Genomic DNA, 20,130 nt, shown 5'->3' with positions numbered 1-20,130 from the left:
GCTCGCAATTTCTTTAGAAATCGCTTGCGAGGTATGGCGTCAAAAGCCTTTCAGAAAGCTAAAAAAAAAAAAAAAATTGAGTCTATTTGATACCCCTGTCAATAGCACTTATTACTTTGCGAGAATAAAGTGCTAGTTGTGTTTCAAAAGAACGATAGTTTTTAAATTCGTGTTGGCTGTTTGTCTATAAATCGTTTCCTTGCAGGTAACTAATAATGTTCAAATGGTTCAAATGGCTCTGAGCACTATGGGACTCAACTGCTGTGGTCATCAGTCCCCTAGAACTTAGAACTACTTAAACCTAACTAACCTAAGGACATCACACACAGCCATGCCCGAGGCAGGATTCGAACCTGCGACCGTAGCAGTCGCACGGTTCCGGACTGCGCGCCTAGAACCGCGAGACCACCGCGGCCGGCACTAATAATGTTTCAAAATCTTATTGCAAATCGACGTTACCGATATGGGTCTGTAATTCATCGGCTTACTCCTATTTCCTTTCTTTGGTATCGGTGTGACTTGTGTAACGTTCCAGTCTTTAGGTATGGATCTATCAACGAGCGAGCGGTTGTATGTGATTGCCAAGTATGGAGCTATTATATCAGCATTCTCTGAAAAGAATTTGACTGGTAAGCTGCTTTGCTACAATAAGGATATCTGCTTCTAAATTACTCATTTTGGCGGTTGTTATTGGTTTGATTTCTGGAATGGGTCAGTGTGGCTATACCATTTACGTCACCTAGCGGGACAACACAAAAGTGAAGATATATATCGAACGTTCTGTCATCGTTGACAAAGGATCAAATGGAACACCTCGTCTAGTGCTGCTAAGAAATGCCCAGAAAACCTGAAAAAATTCCTACAAACAGAATGCCTACCAAATCTCTGTGTACGATAGGCCTTCACCCATTCAGATTACATACCGACGCATGGGGTGTGTATCTACTAAAGTGTATCACCCTACTTGTGCTTCACTCTCGGTGAAAATCCACCGCATCTCAGTTACAGTTACCTCGTAAATGGTTCAAAATGGCTCTGAGCACTATGGGACTCAACATCTGAGGTCATTAGTCCCCTAGAACTAGGAACTACTTAAACCTAACTAACCTAAGGACATCACACACATCCATGCCCGAGGCAGGATTCGAACCTGCGACCATAGCAGTCGCGCGGTTCCGGACTGAAGCGCCTAGAACCGCTTTGCCACCGCGGCCGGCTTACCTGGTCACACTACCACTTGTCGTGTCCCCAGCTGCGTGGCCAAACTGACAAAGACAGTCGGAAATAACCCGTGTCCTTTGGATAGTAATCTGGAAAGTTATGCCTGCAGCAGATACTTGAGTAAAATTTCCACGTTACGAGATACCGTTGTTATCGCCTTATCCAATCGAAACCTCTTCTGCAGAGTATCTTGTCTTCAATATAAGAGCCATATCTGTCATGGAGCTTGCAGGTACTGTCAGAGAACAGGAGAATATTCAGAGTTCGGTAACAGTGTTGTGCTGACAGAATCTGGAGCCATAATGATCTTTCCAGCAGAGGACAAAATTCTGCGTGGCCCCGATTGTAATACGCCGCTTCCAGACGGACTGGCCCGTTACGTATTTGACAAGTTGCACCAGCACGGCGACAAAGTAGCTGTGGTGAGTAGCTCCTGGCGCACATAGTGTTGCGAATTTTAAAATTTTCCCGCCGAACTGAGTATTAGAAAAACCTTCGGGCTTGCAACCGGACTTTTTTTTTCTCTTTTTTTACTGCACTTCACTATATTTCGACTTGTCACCTGCCAGTCATCCTGATGATGTAGTATACGACACACGGCTGCAACCCTGAACTTTTTCGAATGCCTTTAGCGATACTGAGATTTTTCTTTCTGGTGCTATCCCTACTAGGTGTTACGAGCGTTATAATCATTATCTGCTTCCGTAGACATGCACTCTCTCCGCAAAAAGTCACAACTTGAGAAGGAACAGCTTGAAAGTTTCACTAGTGTTTCAATCTATGAATTCCACTGTGTGTTTCCATTTGACAGAAATTCTGTTGCTGGGTCGCGCTGTTGTTAACTACAGACCTCCCCAAAAGTAGACGTAATGTTGTTCGCTTCACCACAGCAATTCATAAAAATGAAGGAAAGGAAATTTCGGTTTGACATCCTGCCGATGTAGAGGTAACTGAAGACGGTCATAAGCCTGATTTGAGAAAGGATGGGAAGGAAATCCGCAACGTCCTTTTCGGAAGAACCAACGTAACATTTAGCTTAAGCGATTAGGGGGTAAACACAGAAAACCTTAATTACGTGATTGACTGTGATCTGAACCTCCGTTGTTCCGAATACGAGGCTTGCCTATCCACTGCGTCATCTCGATCGGTAGAGGACTTGGTGAATTTGCTCAATGCGTGGCTCAGCGTCCCTTCTTACAAGGAAGCCTTCAAAGCGGTGCTGTGTTTGGGGGATGACTTGCGGTGTCTGATCAAAAGTAATGAGACACCTATGAGTGCATACTAACAAAGGTTGTGTACACACCTCACCATTATGACAGAACTCTGAGGAAACAGTCAGTAAGGTATCTGACTGTCTGTGGAAGGATGCCAGCCCATCTTTCTCAAGAGCCGAAATCAGGGAGGTAGTGATGTTGGACCCTGAAGTCTCAAGTGAATTAGATATTCTAGCTCCAATACTTCCAAAGATATTCCGTTTGGTTCAGGTAGGGAATTCAGGCAGGTCTGTCCATTTCAGGGATGTTATTGTCTAGAAACGATTGCCTCACAGACGCTGCTTTATGATACGATGCCTTGTTATGTTGATAAGAGCAATCGTCGCCTTCGCACTATTCTTCTACAGATTCTTGATCACAATAAGGGACCGTATCATAATCACGAAGAACATCCCCACGTAACTCCACCTCCACCATTCTTCAGTACTGGCACTACATGATGGCAGGTAACGTTCCACAGGGATTCGCCAAACCTTTCCATCCGACTCTCACAGGATATAGCTTGATATCTTTCCAAATCACTCGTTTCCGTCATTCACTGTCCAGTGCGTCGCCCTTTACTTCATCTCAAGCGTCGCTTAGCACTGACGGCAGAAACGTGTGGCTTATGACTATGAGGAGCCACTCGAATGTATGGTTCCTTCCACTAATTTCATGGGATTTCTTACAATGACCGTCCACAATGCTGGACGGTCCCTTGATGTTAGCATAAGAGACGATGAAGAAGTTCCTGTTCGAAGGCCATACAGTCCGAAAGCGGTATGCCAGTCAGGCAAAATCGCCGTGACATTGAGGAAATCATATCTCCGATGTACGAGGTTAAAGATATCTGTGTGCTAAAACACTGTGTGCTGCTGTGTCAAGAAGTTCGTAACTGTGTGCTGCATATCCTCGTGCGGCAGGCATCGCCTACCCTTCAAGGGTCCGAAGTAGGGAGAGATCAGGACTATAGGTCGGGTGCCCAATTGCGTTGGCGTAACTTTTGTGTTACATTTGCGATATGGGGACCTGCATCCCGTGTCTAACCGCGACCAGCACGGAATTTAGCTCACCATTCCACAAGGGTAGTTTCCCACAGAAATGTTGCCCCATACGCAATCTTCATTCTCCGATGGGTGTCTACCGGTGTAAGAGGGGGTGAAACGTGGGTAAGAAGGGCTGTGATGGCCTTCCCATCGATTGATACGTTCACAGAGGAGTTGGACGGAATATTGGTGACTTTCGGTGTCAATGTGATGTCATTAATCCACTTCGTACGTCACATGAACTTGTGGGATGTGGCACTTTTTTCCTACGTGTCGATACCTTGCTTCCTGAAGCGACGTCAAGCCCGAGGGTAGCGTCGCAGGGCGGCACGATTCTGCACTGTTACAGAGGAAGGTGTACGGACCTTTGAGTCACATTTCAAACTTACGCGGCTCACTGGGAGGCAATAACAGGGTTTTGTAAAACTGATCCTTTAATTCTGTTGCACAGCGCATTTTAATTGCAAGTGTTTTTTTATAATATTAATTTGGCTTTGTTACTTATTGGTTACTGATGTGTTGTAGAGAAATAATTAAAAGATAGGCTATTAAATGCACCACTGAGAAAGCTGTCTCGATTAAAACTCTTTTGAATTTCATTCGAAAATTTGTTCCTTACGAGTAGTAAATAACAATGTTGTACCAAGGAACATATTTTTATGGGATGCTGCCCATTCGTTTCTTATAGGGTGCCTAGGAAGCTGTTTTCTCGGATAGCTAGACAACTTACAAGCAAATCATATTAATGGTTTTTATTACTGTTATGATTCTCGTCGTCAGTTGTTATGATGACAGGTGGCCAATGCTAAATAGAAACATATATTGCATGTTTGGCAGTGAAGTCGGTAAGGAGATGGCTGCATAGCCTGTATCTACAACGACTGAAATAATTAGTAGTTGTTGGTAAAAAATAATACACTCCTGGAAATTGAAATAAGAACACCGTGAATTCATTGTCCCAGGAAGGGGAAACTTTATTGACACATTCCTGGGGTCAGATACATCACATGATCACACTGACAGAACCACAGGCACATAGACACAGGCAACAGAGCATGCACAATGTCGGCACTAGTACAGTGTATATCCACCTTTCGCAGCAATGCAGGCTGCTATTCTCCCATGGAGACGATCGTAGAGATGCTGGATGTAGTCCTGTGGAACGGCTTGCCATGCCATTTCCACCTGGCGCCTCAGTTGGACCAGCGTTCGTGCTGGATGTGCAGACCGCGTGAGACGACGCTTCATCCAGTCCCAAACATGCTCAATGGGGGACAGATCCGGAGATCTTGCTGGCCAGGGTAGTTGACTTACACCTTCTAGAGCACGTTGGGTGGCACGGGATACATGCGGACGTGCATTGTCCTGTTGGAACAGCAAGTTCCCTTGCCGGTCTAGGAATGGTAGAACTATGGGTTCGATGACGGTTTGGATGTACCGTGCACTATTCAGTGTCCCCTCGACGATCACCAGTGGTGTACGGCCAGTGTAGGAGATCGCTCCCCACACAATGATGCCGGGTGTTGGCCCTGTGTGCCTCGGTCGTATGCAGTCCTGATTGTGGCGCTCACCTGCACGGCGCCAAACACGCATACGACCATCATTGGCACCAAGGCAGAAGCGACTCTCATCGCTGAAGACGACACGTCTCCATTCGTCCCTCCATTCACGCCTGTCGCGACACCACTGGAGGCGGGCTGCACGATGTTGGGGCGTGAGCGGAAGACGGCCTAACGGTGTGCGGGACTGTAGCCCAGCTTCATGGAGACGGTTGCGAATGGTCCTCGCCGATACCCCAGGAGCAACAGTGTCCCTAATTTGCTGGGAAGTGGCGGTGCGGTCCCCTACGGCACTGCGTAGGATCCTACGGTCTTGGCGTGCATCCGTGCGTCGCTGCGGTCCGGTCCCAGGTCGACGGGCACGTGCACCTTCCGCCGACCACTGGCGACAACATCGATGTACTGTGGAGACCTCACGCCCCACGTGTTGAGCAATTCGGCGGTACGTCCACCTGGCCTCCCGCATGCCCACTATACGCCCTCGCTCAAAGTCCGTCAACTGCACATACGGTTCACGTCCACGCTGTCGCGGCATGCTACCAGTGTTAAAGACTGCGATGGAGCTCCGTATGCCACAGCAAACTGGCTGACACTGACGGCGGCGGTGCACAAATGCTGCGCAGCTAGCGCCATTCGACGGCCAACACCGCGGTTCCTGGTGTGTCCGCTGTGCCGTGCGTGTGATCATTGCTTGTACAGTACTCTCGCAGTGCCCGGAGCAAGTATGGTGGGTCTGACACACCGGTGTCAATGTGTTCTTTTTTCCATTTCCAGTAGTGTTTATATTGTACTTGTGTTACAGGCTTTTTCATTTGCTGCATACAAACAATTACAAACAGATATCTAGAGAGGCATTACTTATGCCATACTTGACTAAGCGCCTTGTTAGAGGTTGCTTCCTATCAGCTGAAGGCTACGCTACATTCCTAGTTGACGTCCCGAGCAAGAGTGGACGAGAGCTCGCTAGATACTTGTCACAAGCTGAGGAGCGGCGCTAGCGACACTAGTCGCGACTCGCGGTCGATATCTGCAACCCCCAACAAGTGTGATATCGAACGTTGATGCCACAATTACAAGAATTGAATTGACAGTACTTAACTTTGTCTTCTATGCCGAAGTGTCGCAAACAATTGGCGATATGCAAATAATCAGTGTCCTTCGCTGTATACAAAGTCCATGCAAGCTAATCACACAAATTCCGCAGTCACTGCTATCGTTAATATCACTGCGGCTCTTCTAGTGCGGCCGCGACTAGGCTGCGCGTCTCTTTTATTCTCTTCGTGTAGAGGCCGCTCCTGATGTGGTGACGTCCTGGTCAGCTTGCTATTGGCTGACGTCATCTCACAGCTGTCTGCTGTATCGTCCTTCATTTTCATGCAGGCGCTTGTCGTTACGCCGGAGCAGTTTTCTGTTTTGGAAAAATCTTAATTTGATGGAATAATTTCAGAAAAATTCTGCAGCACATACGAAGTGAATGCCATCATTTAAAAATGGAACAAGAAAACATACGAGGGTCATTCCGTAAGTCATGGTAACTATGGTTGCAGTAAACACATTCGAAAGGCCGTGGCAGATGCTACTTACATCAACCGACAGATTACAACCGCATGCGAGAATGGATTGGTAGAACCGACTGAAACATTCAGTAAGGGGTTGGCCGTTCTGCAAAATGGGTCCTCCCCTCCCCAACCTACTCACCAGATCTCAGTCTATGCGACTTCGGCTTCATTCGACAAGTGAGGAAACCGCTCTGTGGGAGGCGTTTTACTAAGAGGGAAAGTGTCTTCACGGCGTTCCGGCTGTAGGTGGCACATGCTGATGGCAATGTCAATGGCATTCATCGCCTTCCCCATCAGCCGGCCGGTGTGGCCGTGCTGTTCTAGGCGCTTCAGTTTGGAACCACGTGACCGCTACGGTCGCAGGTTCGAATCCTGCCTCGGGCATGGCTGTGTGTGATGCCCTTAGTTTAGTTAGGTTTAAGTAGTTCTAAGTTCTAGGGGACTGATGACCACAGATGTTAAGTCCCATAGTGCTCAGAGCCATTTGAACCAAGCCTTCCCCATCGTTGGCAATGCTGTGTGTATGCTCTGGGGGATTGTTTTGAAGCATCGTAGCTGATTTTGATTCATTTTCGTTCCATTTTTACTCGTGCGCGGTTCCGATGCGTGTGCTTCATTTCAACCTCTACCGTCACCTCTTGCACTGAAACCCTATTTTATGTTGGCATTCAGATATGCACTGTCGTAGCGGTTCAATGCAAGCCGTGTAGTTGTCATCTTGTCGCTTTACAGCAAGATATACCACAGTTGTCGTGGCTTATGGAATAACCCCCGTATTTAACTTCTATTGCATGGCTGGCTTGAGGAGAAAGTATGAAAAGTGTAGTAAGGGCCAACACCCTCCCCTATTGATATTTGTATGGCAGTTTAAATGATCTGGAGAACGGTGCCGGCCGGGGTGGCCGAGCGGTTCTAGGCGCTTCAGTCTGGAACTGCGCGACCGCTACGGTCGCATGTTCGAATCCTGCCTCGGGCATGGATGTGTGTGATGTCCAAGCTAGTTAGGTTTAAGTAGTTCTAAGTTCTAGGGGACTGGTGACCACAGATGTTAAGTGTCATAGTGCTCAGAGCCATTTTTTTGGGGAACGGTCAGAGAACGGAAAATCTTATGAAGAAAATTTTGCGGTTGTCAATAGTGGTACTGTACTCGAACAGTAGCCTTTTTTTGTGTGCAAGGCAGATGAGGCTGTGTGTTAGAGACGCTACGTAAATTTACTCTCGAACTATGAACTATTCATAATTAGTCCTCAAGATATACGTGTTGTATTGTTGAGCCTTGTGTGGCTGTGGAGGTGATACATATCCGAATGATACGAATGGTTCACTTTCACGAATCTTAATTGTTGTTACGAAAGTGCCGCTGCTGCGACTGGTGGCACACGTGTTCTGAGAGTGACACTAAGTGTGCGGCAGGAACATACACTCTCTGATTAAACGTAGCCAGATATCTACTGGTCCACATTTTTTTGTCGTCTATCCATTCCTTGCCTTTATGACAGCTCAAACTTTACTGATGACTCATTTAATCAGGTGTCTGAATATCTGAGAATGAGTGGCAGCCCATTCTTCCTTGAGAGCCTAAAGAGGGAAAGTAGCGATACTGGACGATGGGGTCTGGAGTGATGTCGACGCTCTAACTCGCCACAGAGGTTCAGACTGTCACACACATGTTGCTTTATGACTGGGTGCATTGTCATGAAGATCGTAATCGATCATCTCCGAACTATGCCTCTACTGTACACGCTACACAATGCTCTAAAATGTGTTCACATACTTCCGCACTATGCATTTACTTAATTGAAATAAGGAGCCCACACCCTCACCACGAGAAACAATCCCATACCGTACCACCATCCCCTCTGCAATTCATTGTTGGCACTACACTCGATATCAGGTAAAATTCTGCAGCCATCCGTCAAATCCAGACCATTCCATCGGATTGCCTCGGGTATAGCGTGATTCATCACTCCATATCACTCGTTTCCAGTCACCCACTGACATATGGTCACTGTTAACATCATCTCAAACGTTACTTAACATTGGCTACGGAAACGTGTGACATGAGGAGCTACTCAACCATTGCACTTCATCCCTTTTAACTCTCTACGCTCAGACACTGTGGCAGCTGTATTGCAGGTAGAGCTCTGGAACTCACCAGTGACTCCTTTCACTAATTTTACCCAATTTTTTACAACAACCGTCAACAGTTCTCGATGGTACCTTGCAGCGCCGTCAGTATATGAGGTCTGTCTAGTTTTGATTGAGCAATAGTTATACCTGTGCTTTTTCTTTTAAAGATTGCGTCACCAACAGTCGACTCCAGCAGTTTTACAGGGGTTGACATGTCCATGTCCATTGCATGGACACCCGAAAATGAATCTGATCTCTTAGCTATCGGATGAGAATGTTATCAGGCAGTAGCGGCCTTTCGTGGAAAAGATGTGCAGTCTGACGGAAGATGTTGTCCAGGAGCGGCATACCAGCATCCACGTGAAACTGGCCGTTAGGGTATTAGATTGGGAGGTGCAGTCCGAGGCGCAGGGCTCGACTCTGCACTGCACTCGCCATTTTACACTCGGTGTTCATGATGTAAGGTAATGGTTTGTTTCGAATATTTGTTGAATGTCATCGATGTCCATTTTGTGAAGTGTAACACATACACCCCACAGGCCACTCATGGTGCGTCATTAGCAGCTAATAATTCTCCTGTCAAAATTATTAACACAACGGTTTCAAATAAGTCTCACTGAAGACTGAACCTGCGATCTCGCACTCAAGCGGTTCCTTATTTTATTCAGGTGGCCTGACAAGTGAATGAAAATACTCTGTGGTTAGGGCGACAAAGTGCGAGACCGAATCCTGCTGCGGCCAGAAAGTAACACCCTCAAATTCTCTGTCACACCGCGCCCAGAGAGTGAGTGCTCCGTTGTTCCATAACTCGGCCAATCGTGGCCAATAACAAAGATCTCACCAATTATGGAATTACAACAAATTCGTCTAGGCTCCCACTACCATACTCCACCAATTGAGGCGGCAATATCATTCTTTCCCACCAACTGCCGACGGTGACTGTAAACGTCTGCTGATGTAACGGTCGAGCGTCCGCGTCTACCAGTATTATGCGCATGAAGCTTTCCGGCGACAGCGCCAATGGAATATGGTAATTCGAGTGCTATTTGTGGCGTTCTGTCGGCTACAAAACTTGCCAAACAGTAGCACAGATGTGGTTCTCAGCTGGCGCGTTGCATCAAAAACATGAGGATTTCGCGAGAAAATTACCCCAGCCATTTTAAAAATAGCGAGCGTCCCTCACTCTGGCCCCTGAGACCCAACCACCAGTTACAGCACGGAACTCTGTCGGCAAGTCCCTGTGTTCGGGTACTCCCCCTGCCTTCTCACTGTTCGTTGCTATTGTGAACGGCAGGCCTTCTCTGTGCCCAAAAGTTCCCAACCAACATGTTCTGCTGCTGTAGCTCGTCTCCAACGTGAAATGAACTGAATTTTAATATGCATGCATCCTGCTCCCAATCATGGAAATCCCACTACATGACATCCTATTACCTACTTTGCATGACAGTGTAATACAGCTGTGAAATGACATTAATTTGCAGGTACACAAATCCAGATTTTAGAAATCCAAGAAATTTCCAGATTGGGAAGGGGCGCCTGGTCCCCGGCACGAATCCACCCGGCGGACTTGTGTCGAGGTCCGGCGAGCCGGCCAGTCTGTTGATGGTTTTCAGGCGGTTTTCTATCTGCGAGCTGGTACCCCTTATTCCGCCGCAGCTACACTACGTCGGCGATTGCTGCGCAAACAAGTTCTCCACGTATGCGTACACCACCATTACTCTACCACGCAAACATAGGGGTTACACGCGTCTGGTGTTAGACGTTCCCTGGGGGCGGGGGGAGGGTCCAGCGGGAGCCGAAATGCACAATAAACCTGAGAGAGTGGTTCGGTGTGGTTCGGAGGATGGGTGAAGTGGACTGCGTCGTTTCTAGGCCTCCGGTTAACACACAAGATGTGCTGGTTTGATGGCACTTAATAAGTTTATGAAGAGACAAGGGGGCCTACTATTTGACACATATGCAGTGGAGAACAGAAGCGATTGGTTGTCTTTTACAGAGACGACGACTTCCCTCGCAAATACACTCCTGGAAATTGAAATAAGAACATCGTGAATTCATTGTCCCAGGAAGGGGAAACTTTATTGACACATTCCTGGGGTCAGATACATCACATGATCACACTGACAGAACCACAGGCACATAGACACAGGCAACAGAGCATGCACAATGTCGGCACTAGTACAGTGTATATCCACCTTTCGCAGCAATGCAGGCTGCTATTCTCCCATGGAGACGATCGTAGAGATGCTGGATGTAGTCCTGTGGAACGGCTTGCCATGCCATTTCCACCTGGCGCCTCAGTTGGACCAGCGTTCGTGCTGGACGTGCAGACCGCGTGAGACGACGCTTCATCCAGTCCCAAACATGCTCAATGGGGGACAGATCCGGAGATCTTGCTGGCCAGGGTAGTTGACTTACACCTTCTAGAGCACGTTGGGTGGCACGGGATACATGCGGACGTGCATTGTCCTGTTGGAACAGCAAGTTCCCTTGCCGGTCTAGGAATGGTAGAACGATGGGTTCGATGACGGTTTGGATGTACCGTGCACTATTCAGTGTCCCCTCGACGATCACCAGTGGTGTACGGCCAGTGTAGGAGATCGCTCCCCACACCATGATGCCGGGTGTTGGCCCTGTGTGCCTCGGTCGTATGCAGTCCTGATTGTGGCGCTCACCTGCACGGCGCCAAACACGCATACGACCATCATTGGCACCAAGGCAGAAGCGACTCTCATCGCTGAAGACGACACGTCTCCATTCGTCCCTCCATTCACGCCTGTCGCGACACCACTGGAGGCGGGCTGCACGATGTTGGGGCGTGAGCGGAAGACGGCCTAACGGTGTGCGGGACCGTAGCCCAGCTTCATGGGGACGGTTGCGAATGGTCCTCGCCGATACTCCAGGAGCAACAGTGTCCCTAATTTGCTGGGAAGTGGCGGTGCGGTCCCCTACGGCACTGCGTAGGATCCTACGGTCTTGGCGTGCATCCGTGCGTCGCTGCGGTCCGGTCCCAGGTCGACGGGCACGTGCACCTTCCGCCGACCACTGGCGACAACATCGATGTACTGTGGAGACCTCACGCCCCACGTGTTGAGCAATTCGGCGGTACGTCCACCCGGCCTCCCGCATGCCCACTATACGCCCTCGCTCAAAGTCCGTCAACTGCACATACGGTTCACGTCCACGCTGTCGCGGCATGCTACCAGTGTTAAAGTCTGCGATGGAGCAATTCGGCGGTACGTCCACCCGGCCTCCCGCATGCCCACTATACGCCCTCGCTCAAAGTCCGTCAACTGCACATACGGTTCACGTCCACGCTGTCGCGGCATGCTACCAGTGTTAAAGTCTGCGATGGAGCTCCGTATGCCACGGCAAACTGGCTGACACTGACGGCGGCGGTGCACAAATGCTGCGCAGCTAGCGCCATTCGACGGCCAACACCGCGGTTCCTGGTGTGTCCGCTGTGCCGTGCGTGTGATCATTGCTTGTACAGCCCTCTCGCAGTGTCCGGAGCAAGTATGGTGGGTCTGACACACCGGTGTCAATGTGTTCTTTTTTCCATTTCCAGGAGTGTATTAGCGTAGTATGAAGGAAGAATGAACTCAACTGGAAATAAATAGCACAATATGTTGAAGACTACATTATATTTTGTTACAGGAATAGATTCTAAATTCTTTTGGCGGAGACAACACCTGAAATATGTAACTGAGTTTCGAAATTGACAGATGTGGGCAGATGAAGAGGCTGGCGTACGACAGACCGATTACTTAAAAAAGACTGTAACATTAATAACGTAACGAACGGAAGCAGATCACGTAGTCTGAATTACATGGCATATCTTATTTTGTTAAGATAGAGATGACTGACAGATAACCTTGCAGCCCATCTGTTATGTAAAGGATGCGTTATCTACAATTACTCACACTTCACGTCGCTAACAACGAAACAGAGTACTGGATATTCCATTGCTCATTCTGTGGCTGTAAGCTGTTAGTGTTATCGACAAAAAATGACTTTAATTTTCGAAAGTAGCACCAAATGAAAGTAGTGGTTAACAAAAGATACCATATTTACGTAACAACCCCTAAGAGGACGGCTAATAATATATACTTCCCTGGAACCTTGATTTCATGTCTTATTTGAAACTGCAGATTGTAGTGAACTGCGTAAGGAAAGATAACTTGAACTTAACTTTTGCTGAAATGTACATACAATATGAAATATAACGAACGAGTTGATATGTCGAGCTAACAAAATTGTGGACCTCATGTGATATTTGTGCTCTGTAATCTGTAATGGAGACACAGTGTATTGTGACATCGTTGCTGTCTTAGCGCGTGTGACTAGAGGACTGTCCTCAACACGCGTATTTCTATATTACATTTGTAATATGCTTAAAGGAAAACCAAATTTCTGTTCTACTTGTGAAATAGAACACAGAGCAGACAAAGTTCTTGAAGTCGTCATCAAAGCGATTAAAATGTTCCCTGCCGGAGTGGCCGAGCGGTTCTAGGCGCTACAGTCTGGAACCGCGAGACCGCTACGGTCGCAGGTTCGAATCCTGCCTCGGGCATGGATGTGTGTGATGTTCTTAGGTTAGTTAGGTTTAAACAGTTCCAAGTTCTAGGGGACGGATGACCTCAGAAGTTTAGTCCTATAATGTTCAGAGCCATTTGAACTATTTTGATTAAAATGTTGTCGGCCATTAAATTGTTTAGGTTTCAACTTGAGTTACTTCAGCAATCATTGCTCTCAAGGCACTAAGAAAGAGGTAGTTTCCGTTCCTGAGAAAGGCATGCTAACCTTGACCTATCCATACCATACTCGAGGATATTAAGTGGTGACTGAACTAGGTTACAATCGTAACATTACAGAGACCATAACGCAAGAAATGTACTGTCCGTACCCGTATGGAATGGTAACAATTTGAGGACTAAATAGTATCACAATAGAATCTTCGAATATTCGAATGTGCATTTTCATTCTTAGGGTTTCAATTTTTATTTGGAAATTGAGTTTATTATAATAATAAATCAAGCTTCTGAATGTTCGTAATGAGTAAGAGGTGGACTATGTTAAGGCTGTCGTTACGGAATGTTGCTTTTGTGAAGATCAAAGATCATCAGCCCTAAGAATGGTTTCATGCATAGTCCATCATGTGCAAGCCTCTTCACCTCTGCATAACTACTCAACCTACATCCATTTCAGTCTGCTTCCTGTAGTCTTCGTTTCTCTTTATAACTTTTAGGGCTCACACTTCCGTCCAATAGCAGACAGACAATACTGTGATGACTGAAAATGTATCCTGCCGCCAAACTTTGCTTTTAGTGAAATGGTGCCATAATTTTTTTTCATCCCAATTCGAGTCTGCGTCTCTTAATTACGAGTAGTTATTCGATCTATCTATCTAATCAACTGGATTATTCTGCAGGACCACATTTTTATTCACTTCTGTTCTGAACTGTTAATCGTCCAATCGGTTAGACTGCTTTCAGAAAGAAAAGAGACCCTAATTTTTAAATTTATATTCAATGTTAACAGATATTTGTTTTCAAGAAATGCATTTCTTGCTATTGCCAGTCAGTATTTCAAATTATCTTCGTTTATCGTCAATTATTTTTCTGCCTAAATAGAAAAACTCTTCTACTGATTTAGTGTTTCCTAGTGTAATTCCCTCAGCTTCCTTATATTTAATTCAACTACATTCCGTTATATACGTTTTATTCTTACAGGTATTCATCACATAACCGCTTTCCAAGACACTATACACTTTGAAAGGATTTTTTATAATCTATGGCATCAATATTTTCCACTCTGTGGATGCTACCACAGATTTTCATTCCTTCTCCAACATTTCTTGTTTCTTCGTTTTGCACTTTCTTTCGTAGGGACACTGATAGGACTTTTGAAAACGAACTACCTATGAAAATAATTCCTGATATGCCATGGATTATAACGTATCACAGCTTATGTCCAATGTTCAGACCCATGAGTCAAACTTTTAATCGAATATGGCTGCAAAGAGTTTGTAGAAAATTACCTAGGTACTGAGAACTCACTTTCTCGCACTGGGCACAGCAAAAGGAAACTGTATTTACATGAACCAGAATAAAAGGTCTCGCCTTGTGCAGGGAATATGAACCCAGTCTGTTTATTGAGCCTACCTTTTTGCTGAAAAGATCATTCATAGAAACACGAAGTGTAGTGTTCACACCTACAGATCCTAGATTTGATACTAACTGCAGTGGGGAATCTTCCAAATTCTTCCAATTGCACGTTCACACTGGACACCGTAAAATCACAGCAAAGCTGCAAGTGGGCAGCTACTCTATCAAAGACAAGACCTAATCCAAGCACGCCAGAATCCAAAGGTGCTTTCTCAAACTTGCAACCCAGAATGCCTCGAGGCGGGATACGAGCTGGTTGGTCAGCTCCGTACTTCCTGAGCACTTTAAGGACCGACCCAAAGATCGACTTTGCTGTTTATAATAGATAACGGATCACAGAACTGTGACTTGGCAGCAGACCTGGGTTAACTAATACACTACATGACTGAACAGTGAAAGTTGCAGATTACATAGTTAAAAATGGTAGTTTAACAACCAACTTTCACTGTTTGTCTAATTTTTTGTCGTCTGTATCCCTTTTTGCCTGTTTCATCTACTGCATTTTTCTATTGTCACCTTGCGTCAATGAAATACTATGTCTCGTGTGATATTAAAGGCAACGGCCATGCCGCAGTGGATACACCGGTTCACGTGAGATCACCCAAGTTAAGCGCTGTCGGGCGTGGCCGGCAATTGGATGGGTGACCATCTGGGCCGCCGTGCTCTGTTGCCATTTTTCGGGGTGCACTCAGCCTCGTGACGCTAATTGAGGAGCTACTCCAACGAATAGTAGCGGCTCCGGTCACAGAAAACCATTGTAGCGTCCGGGAGAGCAGTGTACTGACCACACGGCCCTCCTATCCACATCCTCAGCTGAGGATGACACGGCGGTCGGATGGTCCCCATGGGCCACTTGTGGCCTGATGACGGAGTGCTGCTGTATGTGTTCATCAAGGACGGTTACTGGACCTTCTCTTTTTTGTCTTTGCTGCCGTTTCTATTCCATCTCTCAAAGTTAATCATTCATTTTCTATTATATTCCTCTCTCCTATTCAGTTAAGCGTTGTATAACGCTCTGTTTGGAACTCTCGGCAATCTATCGTTCTTTTGACTTATCTGAGTCCCTTCATCTTAATTTCGTATCTTCCTGGAACTTCTTCGAATTTAATCAAAAGTGAACAGCCAGTAAATTATGGCCACAATGTATATCCACTTGTGGGAATATTTTGCAGTTTAAAATCTCTGTCTTTCTGTTCTGTAATCTATCTAAAACCTTATCCGTGAATCTACGTCTCTTCCACTTATACAGCTATCTTTCATGATGCTTAAAACAAGTGTTAGCAATGACTGAGTTCTGTTCTGAGTCAAATTCTACTAGGTGTCTTCTCTTTCGATTCCTTTGCGCTGGTTCATGTATTCCTATTATTTTTCCTTCTCTTCCTTTTCCTAGTATTGAATTACAGTGCCTCATCCAACTCAAATTTTATTTTCCTTAACGATATGAACGCTTTCTTTTGTCTCATTATACATCCTTCCAATCTTTTCATCATCTGAGGACAATAAGCATATAAATTTGTGTTATTGTTAGTGGTGTAGGCATTATGTCTATCTCCGCTTTGATCCCATCCATTTCTCTTTTTAAAATCTCTAACCTGCCTAGACAATTATGAGACGTGATATTCCTCAATTCTTCCGCGTACTTACTTCTACACACCCACCCCTGCATATTTCTGTTTGATTTCGTGTTGATAAATTGTACCTTCTCTGTTCCTCCTGTAGGCGCACTGCGCTTATACCTACTACATCTAAAATCAACCTACCCATTCGTCTTTTTAAATTCTCTAAACTATCACTCCCATTAAGAGATCTAGCATTCCAAGCTCCGAGATGTACAACACCAGCTTCAGTTTTCTTAATAACAACATTCTTCTATGTAGTCGCCCCTCCAGGATACGAAATGGATACATTTCACCTGCGAAATATTTTAACCAAGATGATGCAGTTAACATTAAGCCACACTGTAAAGCTGTATGTTCTGGGAATATATTATGGCTGTAGTTTTCCCTTACCTTCTCAATACCAACATAGCAAGGCTAATTGGTTAGTTACAAGGACAGATCAGTGAAACATCCCTGCTACTAATGAAACAGCTGATGCCCGCGTAGTGCTGTACCGTTGAGGCACGAAAGATAACCGACCTTGCAACGTCATTGGTTCATACGTGGGAATTATTGCAAGAAAATAGAGGAGTAAGATATTAATTTATTCTTGAAACACTCGGATCACTCAGAGTAATAACTACCGACATTCGGACCTTAATCTTAGTAAATAAAAGCTGCAACAGACACTACCTGGATTCCAAATCTTGTAATTTTCCGGAAAAGTGCTGTTGATGTTTGGCCACATTGTCCTCAAGATGTTCAAATATGGCAGGTGTTCGCGCGGCTCGCCCCATCGGATGTTCGAGTCCTCCCTCGGGCATGTGTGTGTATGTGTGTGTTGTCCCTAGCGTAAGTTAGTTTAAGTAGTGTGGAAGCCTAGCCACCGATGACCTCAGCAGTTTGGTCCCATAGAAACTTACCACAAATTTCCAAAAAAAATATGGCAGGGCAAACTGAAAGAACCTTGGTAGGAATAATTTCTGTACTTCCAGAGAGTGCCTCGGCAAACTACGTTTTTTTTTCCTTTTTTCTAGTACAGAGCTGTCGGTTCTTTGGCATTAAAAACATTACACGCACGAATCTGATTCGAGTGCCAACTCCACAAACATTTGTAGGAGTACAATGCTGATGATTGAACCACTCTTAATGGCCTTAGGAAAACTCGAGTGTTTGGTTATCTGTTCTACAGAGATAATGTCTGTAACAATGAATAGTTCACTTGTCTATTAAAGCGAGCCCGCATCTCGTGGTCGTGCGGTAGCGTTCTCGCTTCCCACGCCCGGGTTCCCGGGTTCGATTCCCGGCGGGGTCGGGGATTTTCTCTGCCTCGTGATGGCTGGGTGTTGTGTGCTGTCCTTAGGTTAGTTAGGTTTAAGTAGTTCTAAGTTCTAGGGGACTGATGACCATAGATGTTAAGTCCCATAGTGCTCAGAGCCATTTATTAAAGCGAGCTTTGGAACAGTGTACTGGTGAAATTAAGTATACCATCCGGCAGAATGAACTGTGAGAAATAATCCGTTTTACGAGTATCTTTTCCCCTCTGTATGTCTATATGCCGCTAGTATTTTATTTGTATGTTCATTATGGATCTGATCGTTTTGGCTGATTTACGTGATTTTGATATGTAGTTCTGTTGTGAACATGGGAATGAAATGAAAAGAAATGGCGAATCCAGTGAGAGCACGTGACCTAATCGTCGCGAAGATCGCCACTCGAGCTATCGACTTTATCTTTCTCATTTTGACAGCTGGACCATCGGTGACGGTGTGACATACCATCACATAACAAGAGCCTTGAGATTCCGGGCAGCACGTTATTAGCACTGAGCCAATCAGGCCAAAAATGCGATAATGTAGGACTTAATCCCTGTTTAGGACAATGCGTTTTATCCAGCGTTTTTCCAGTAATTAAATTCCACCATCGGCAAGTAATTAAGAACAGGATAGATGTACCAGTAATTACTCTATAATCACAAATGTCCATTCTAATTCGCTAAGAATTTTCGAAACCGTAAGTATTATAGTGAGTGAGGAGTTTCTTTCGCTCAGGTGTTTATCAGTCAGTGACCACCAAAGATGTGTGTCGTATTCGTCAGTTCTGTACAGTTTGTAAGAAGACATTTGTTAATTCTCACAGAAAACAGTTGTCATATTTTTTTTCATCGGTTGCAACGGAGACACTAGGGCGTCTATCGACTTGAGTAGAGCAGGAAAACCGTGTAAGACACAAGGTGAAGCTACGAAACCGTGGCAGCACTGCAAGCATGACCTAGACGCAGACCAACTAGCAAGTAGGTTTCCAAAGTAGTTCGCTACAGCAACCGATAACCAGAAGTAAGTAAAAGTCGTCACGAGGGGAGTCATTGGTAGGAAGAAAGAGCAAGCGTAATCCACTTAGGGTCGCTGCAGCGGAGCTGTGATTGCGCTTGAGCAAAGGTTGGACCTGCAGACAGCTAGTGACGGCTTGGCGAAGACCTACAAGCCGCTTACCAGAGGCAGTACAATGTTACAGTGCCGTGGGCTAAGAAGGTTTGTGCGTAATGCGCTCTTCAGAGAGGGAGGGATCAAAAACGATTTACCGTATCGCCAGTGCAGAGTCTGCCTCTGCCCCACACCATACGCTGCCGACGTTCTCTATCCCTGTAACTCGTAACGCCGTGGACAGCGCCACAATGGGCTGCCGTTTCTGCTTAGAAAACTATAGCTGTCGCTTTTTAACATAGTATTTGTCGTCTTTGCTTTAATCCATCCATAATAAACTCTCGCAATACGAAAGAAATGGGGTGGTACGAGGTACTTACGCAAACATTTCCAAAATATCCTAACCAAATCATGTACTTTGAAAGGAAATTTTAAAATTTTGAAAATAAAAAGTTTTGATTGATTTCTTATATCTGATTTCGTAATTTTTCAGTAAAATGTAACCCAAAAATTTAAGTTTTAGTAGTGAATGTGACTTTGCACATCAAATGTCACATTTTCAGGTTCAGGACCCTTCTTACATCACTGTATACGTTTAAAAAATATTTTAAACAAAAAATATTTTGTGAATAAAAGTCAACGACAGTTATTACCGAATGTAGTGTTTTCAGACTTTTTTGTGGTGGTCAAAAGTACCCTTCTCGTTGATGTGCACATTGCAGGAAATGCGATGGTATACCTAAGACAGAGGTAAAAGATATTTTCAAGTTCTAGACCTACTTATACATCATTACCTATTTAAAATGTATGTTGTAAGTGAAAGTTAACAAAAATTAATGAAATTTTAAATTTCTTTTTGGTGAGCACAAAGTACTCCTCCTTGGTTGTATGTGTTATGGAAAATGCGTTGATTTTGCTACAGTTAACACACTAGCGACTAAGTACATGCAGCAGATCTAAAAAAAAGAAACGAGCTGCTCGTTCAGGCCGTGAGGGATGTCTACCGGGTCGCCGTGTCATTCTCTACCTTGCGCCGTCATGCAGATGTGGTGTCTGTGTGTGAGAGGGGGGGGGGGGGGGGCGCATACGTTGAGCACACTGCTCTCTAGGCCGTTTGGCAGACTTTCCAGATCGTAGAATAGCTACTAGTCGGTCAAGTAGCTCTTCAGTTTGA

The 20,130-nt window shown here is 45.5% G+C and overlaps 1 protein-coding gene across 1 annotated transcript in view; it reads left to right on the top strand.

Annotated features, from left to right (window-relative positions):
* The first annotated feature begins 1,523 nt into the window (after window positions 1-1,523).
* The window catches only part of LOC126199447 (uncharacterized), a 105,213-nt gene continuing 86,606 nt past the window's right edge, over window positions 1,524-20,130 (top strand). Inside the window, exon 1 of the mRNA XM_049936366.1 lies at window positions 1,524-1,643. Within this exon, the coding sequence (XP_049792323.1) occupies window positions 1,524-1,643 (120 nt within the window). The remainder of the gene's footprint in view (window positions 1,644-20,130) is intronic.

This window comes from Schistocerca nitens, chromosome 8 (genome assembly GCF_023898315.1).
Source record: "Schistocerca nitens isolate TAMUIC-IGC-003100 chromosome 8, iqSchNite1.1, whole genome shotgun sequence".
Lineage (NCBI taxonomy): Eukaryota > Metazoa > Arthropoda > Insecta > Orthoptera > Acrididae > Schistocerca > Schistocerca nitens.
Note: the sequence above shows the minus strand (reverse complement) of the source record. Positions and strands in the feature narration are given on the sequence as shown.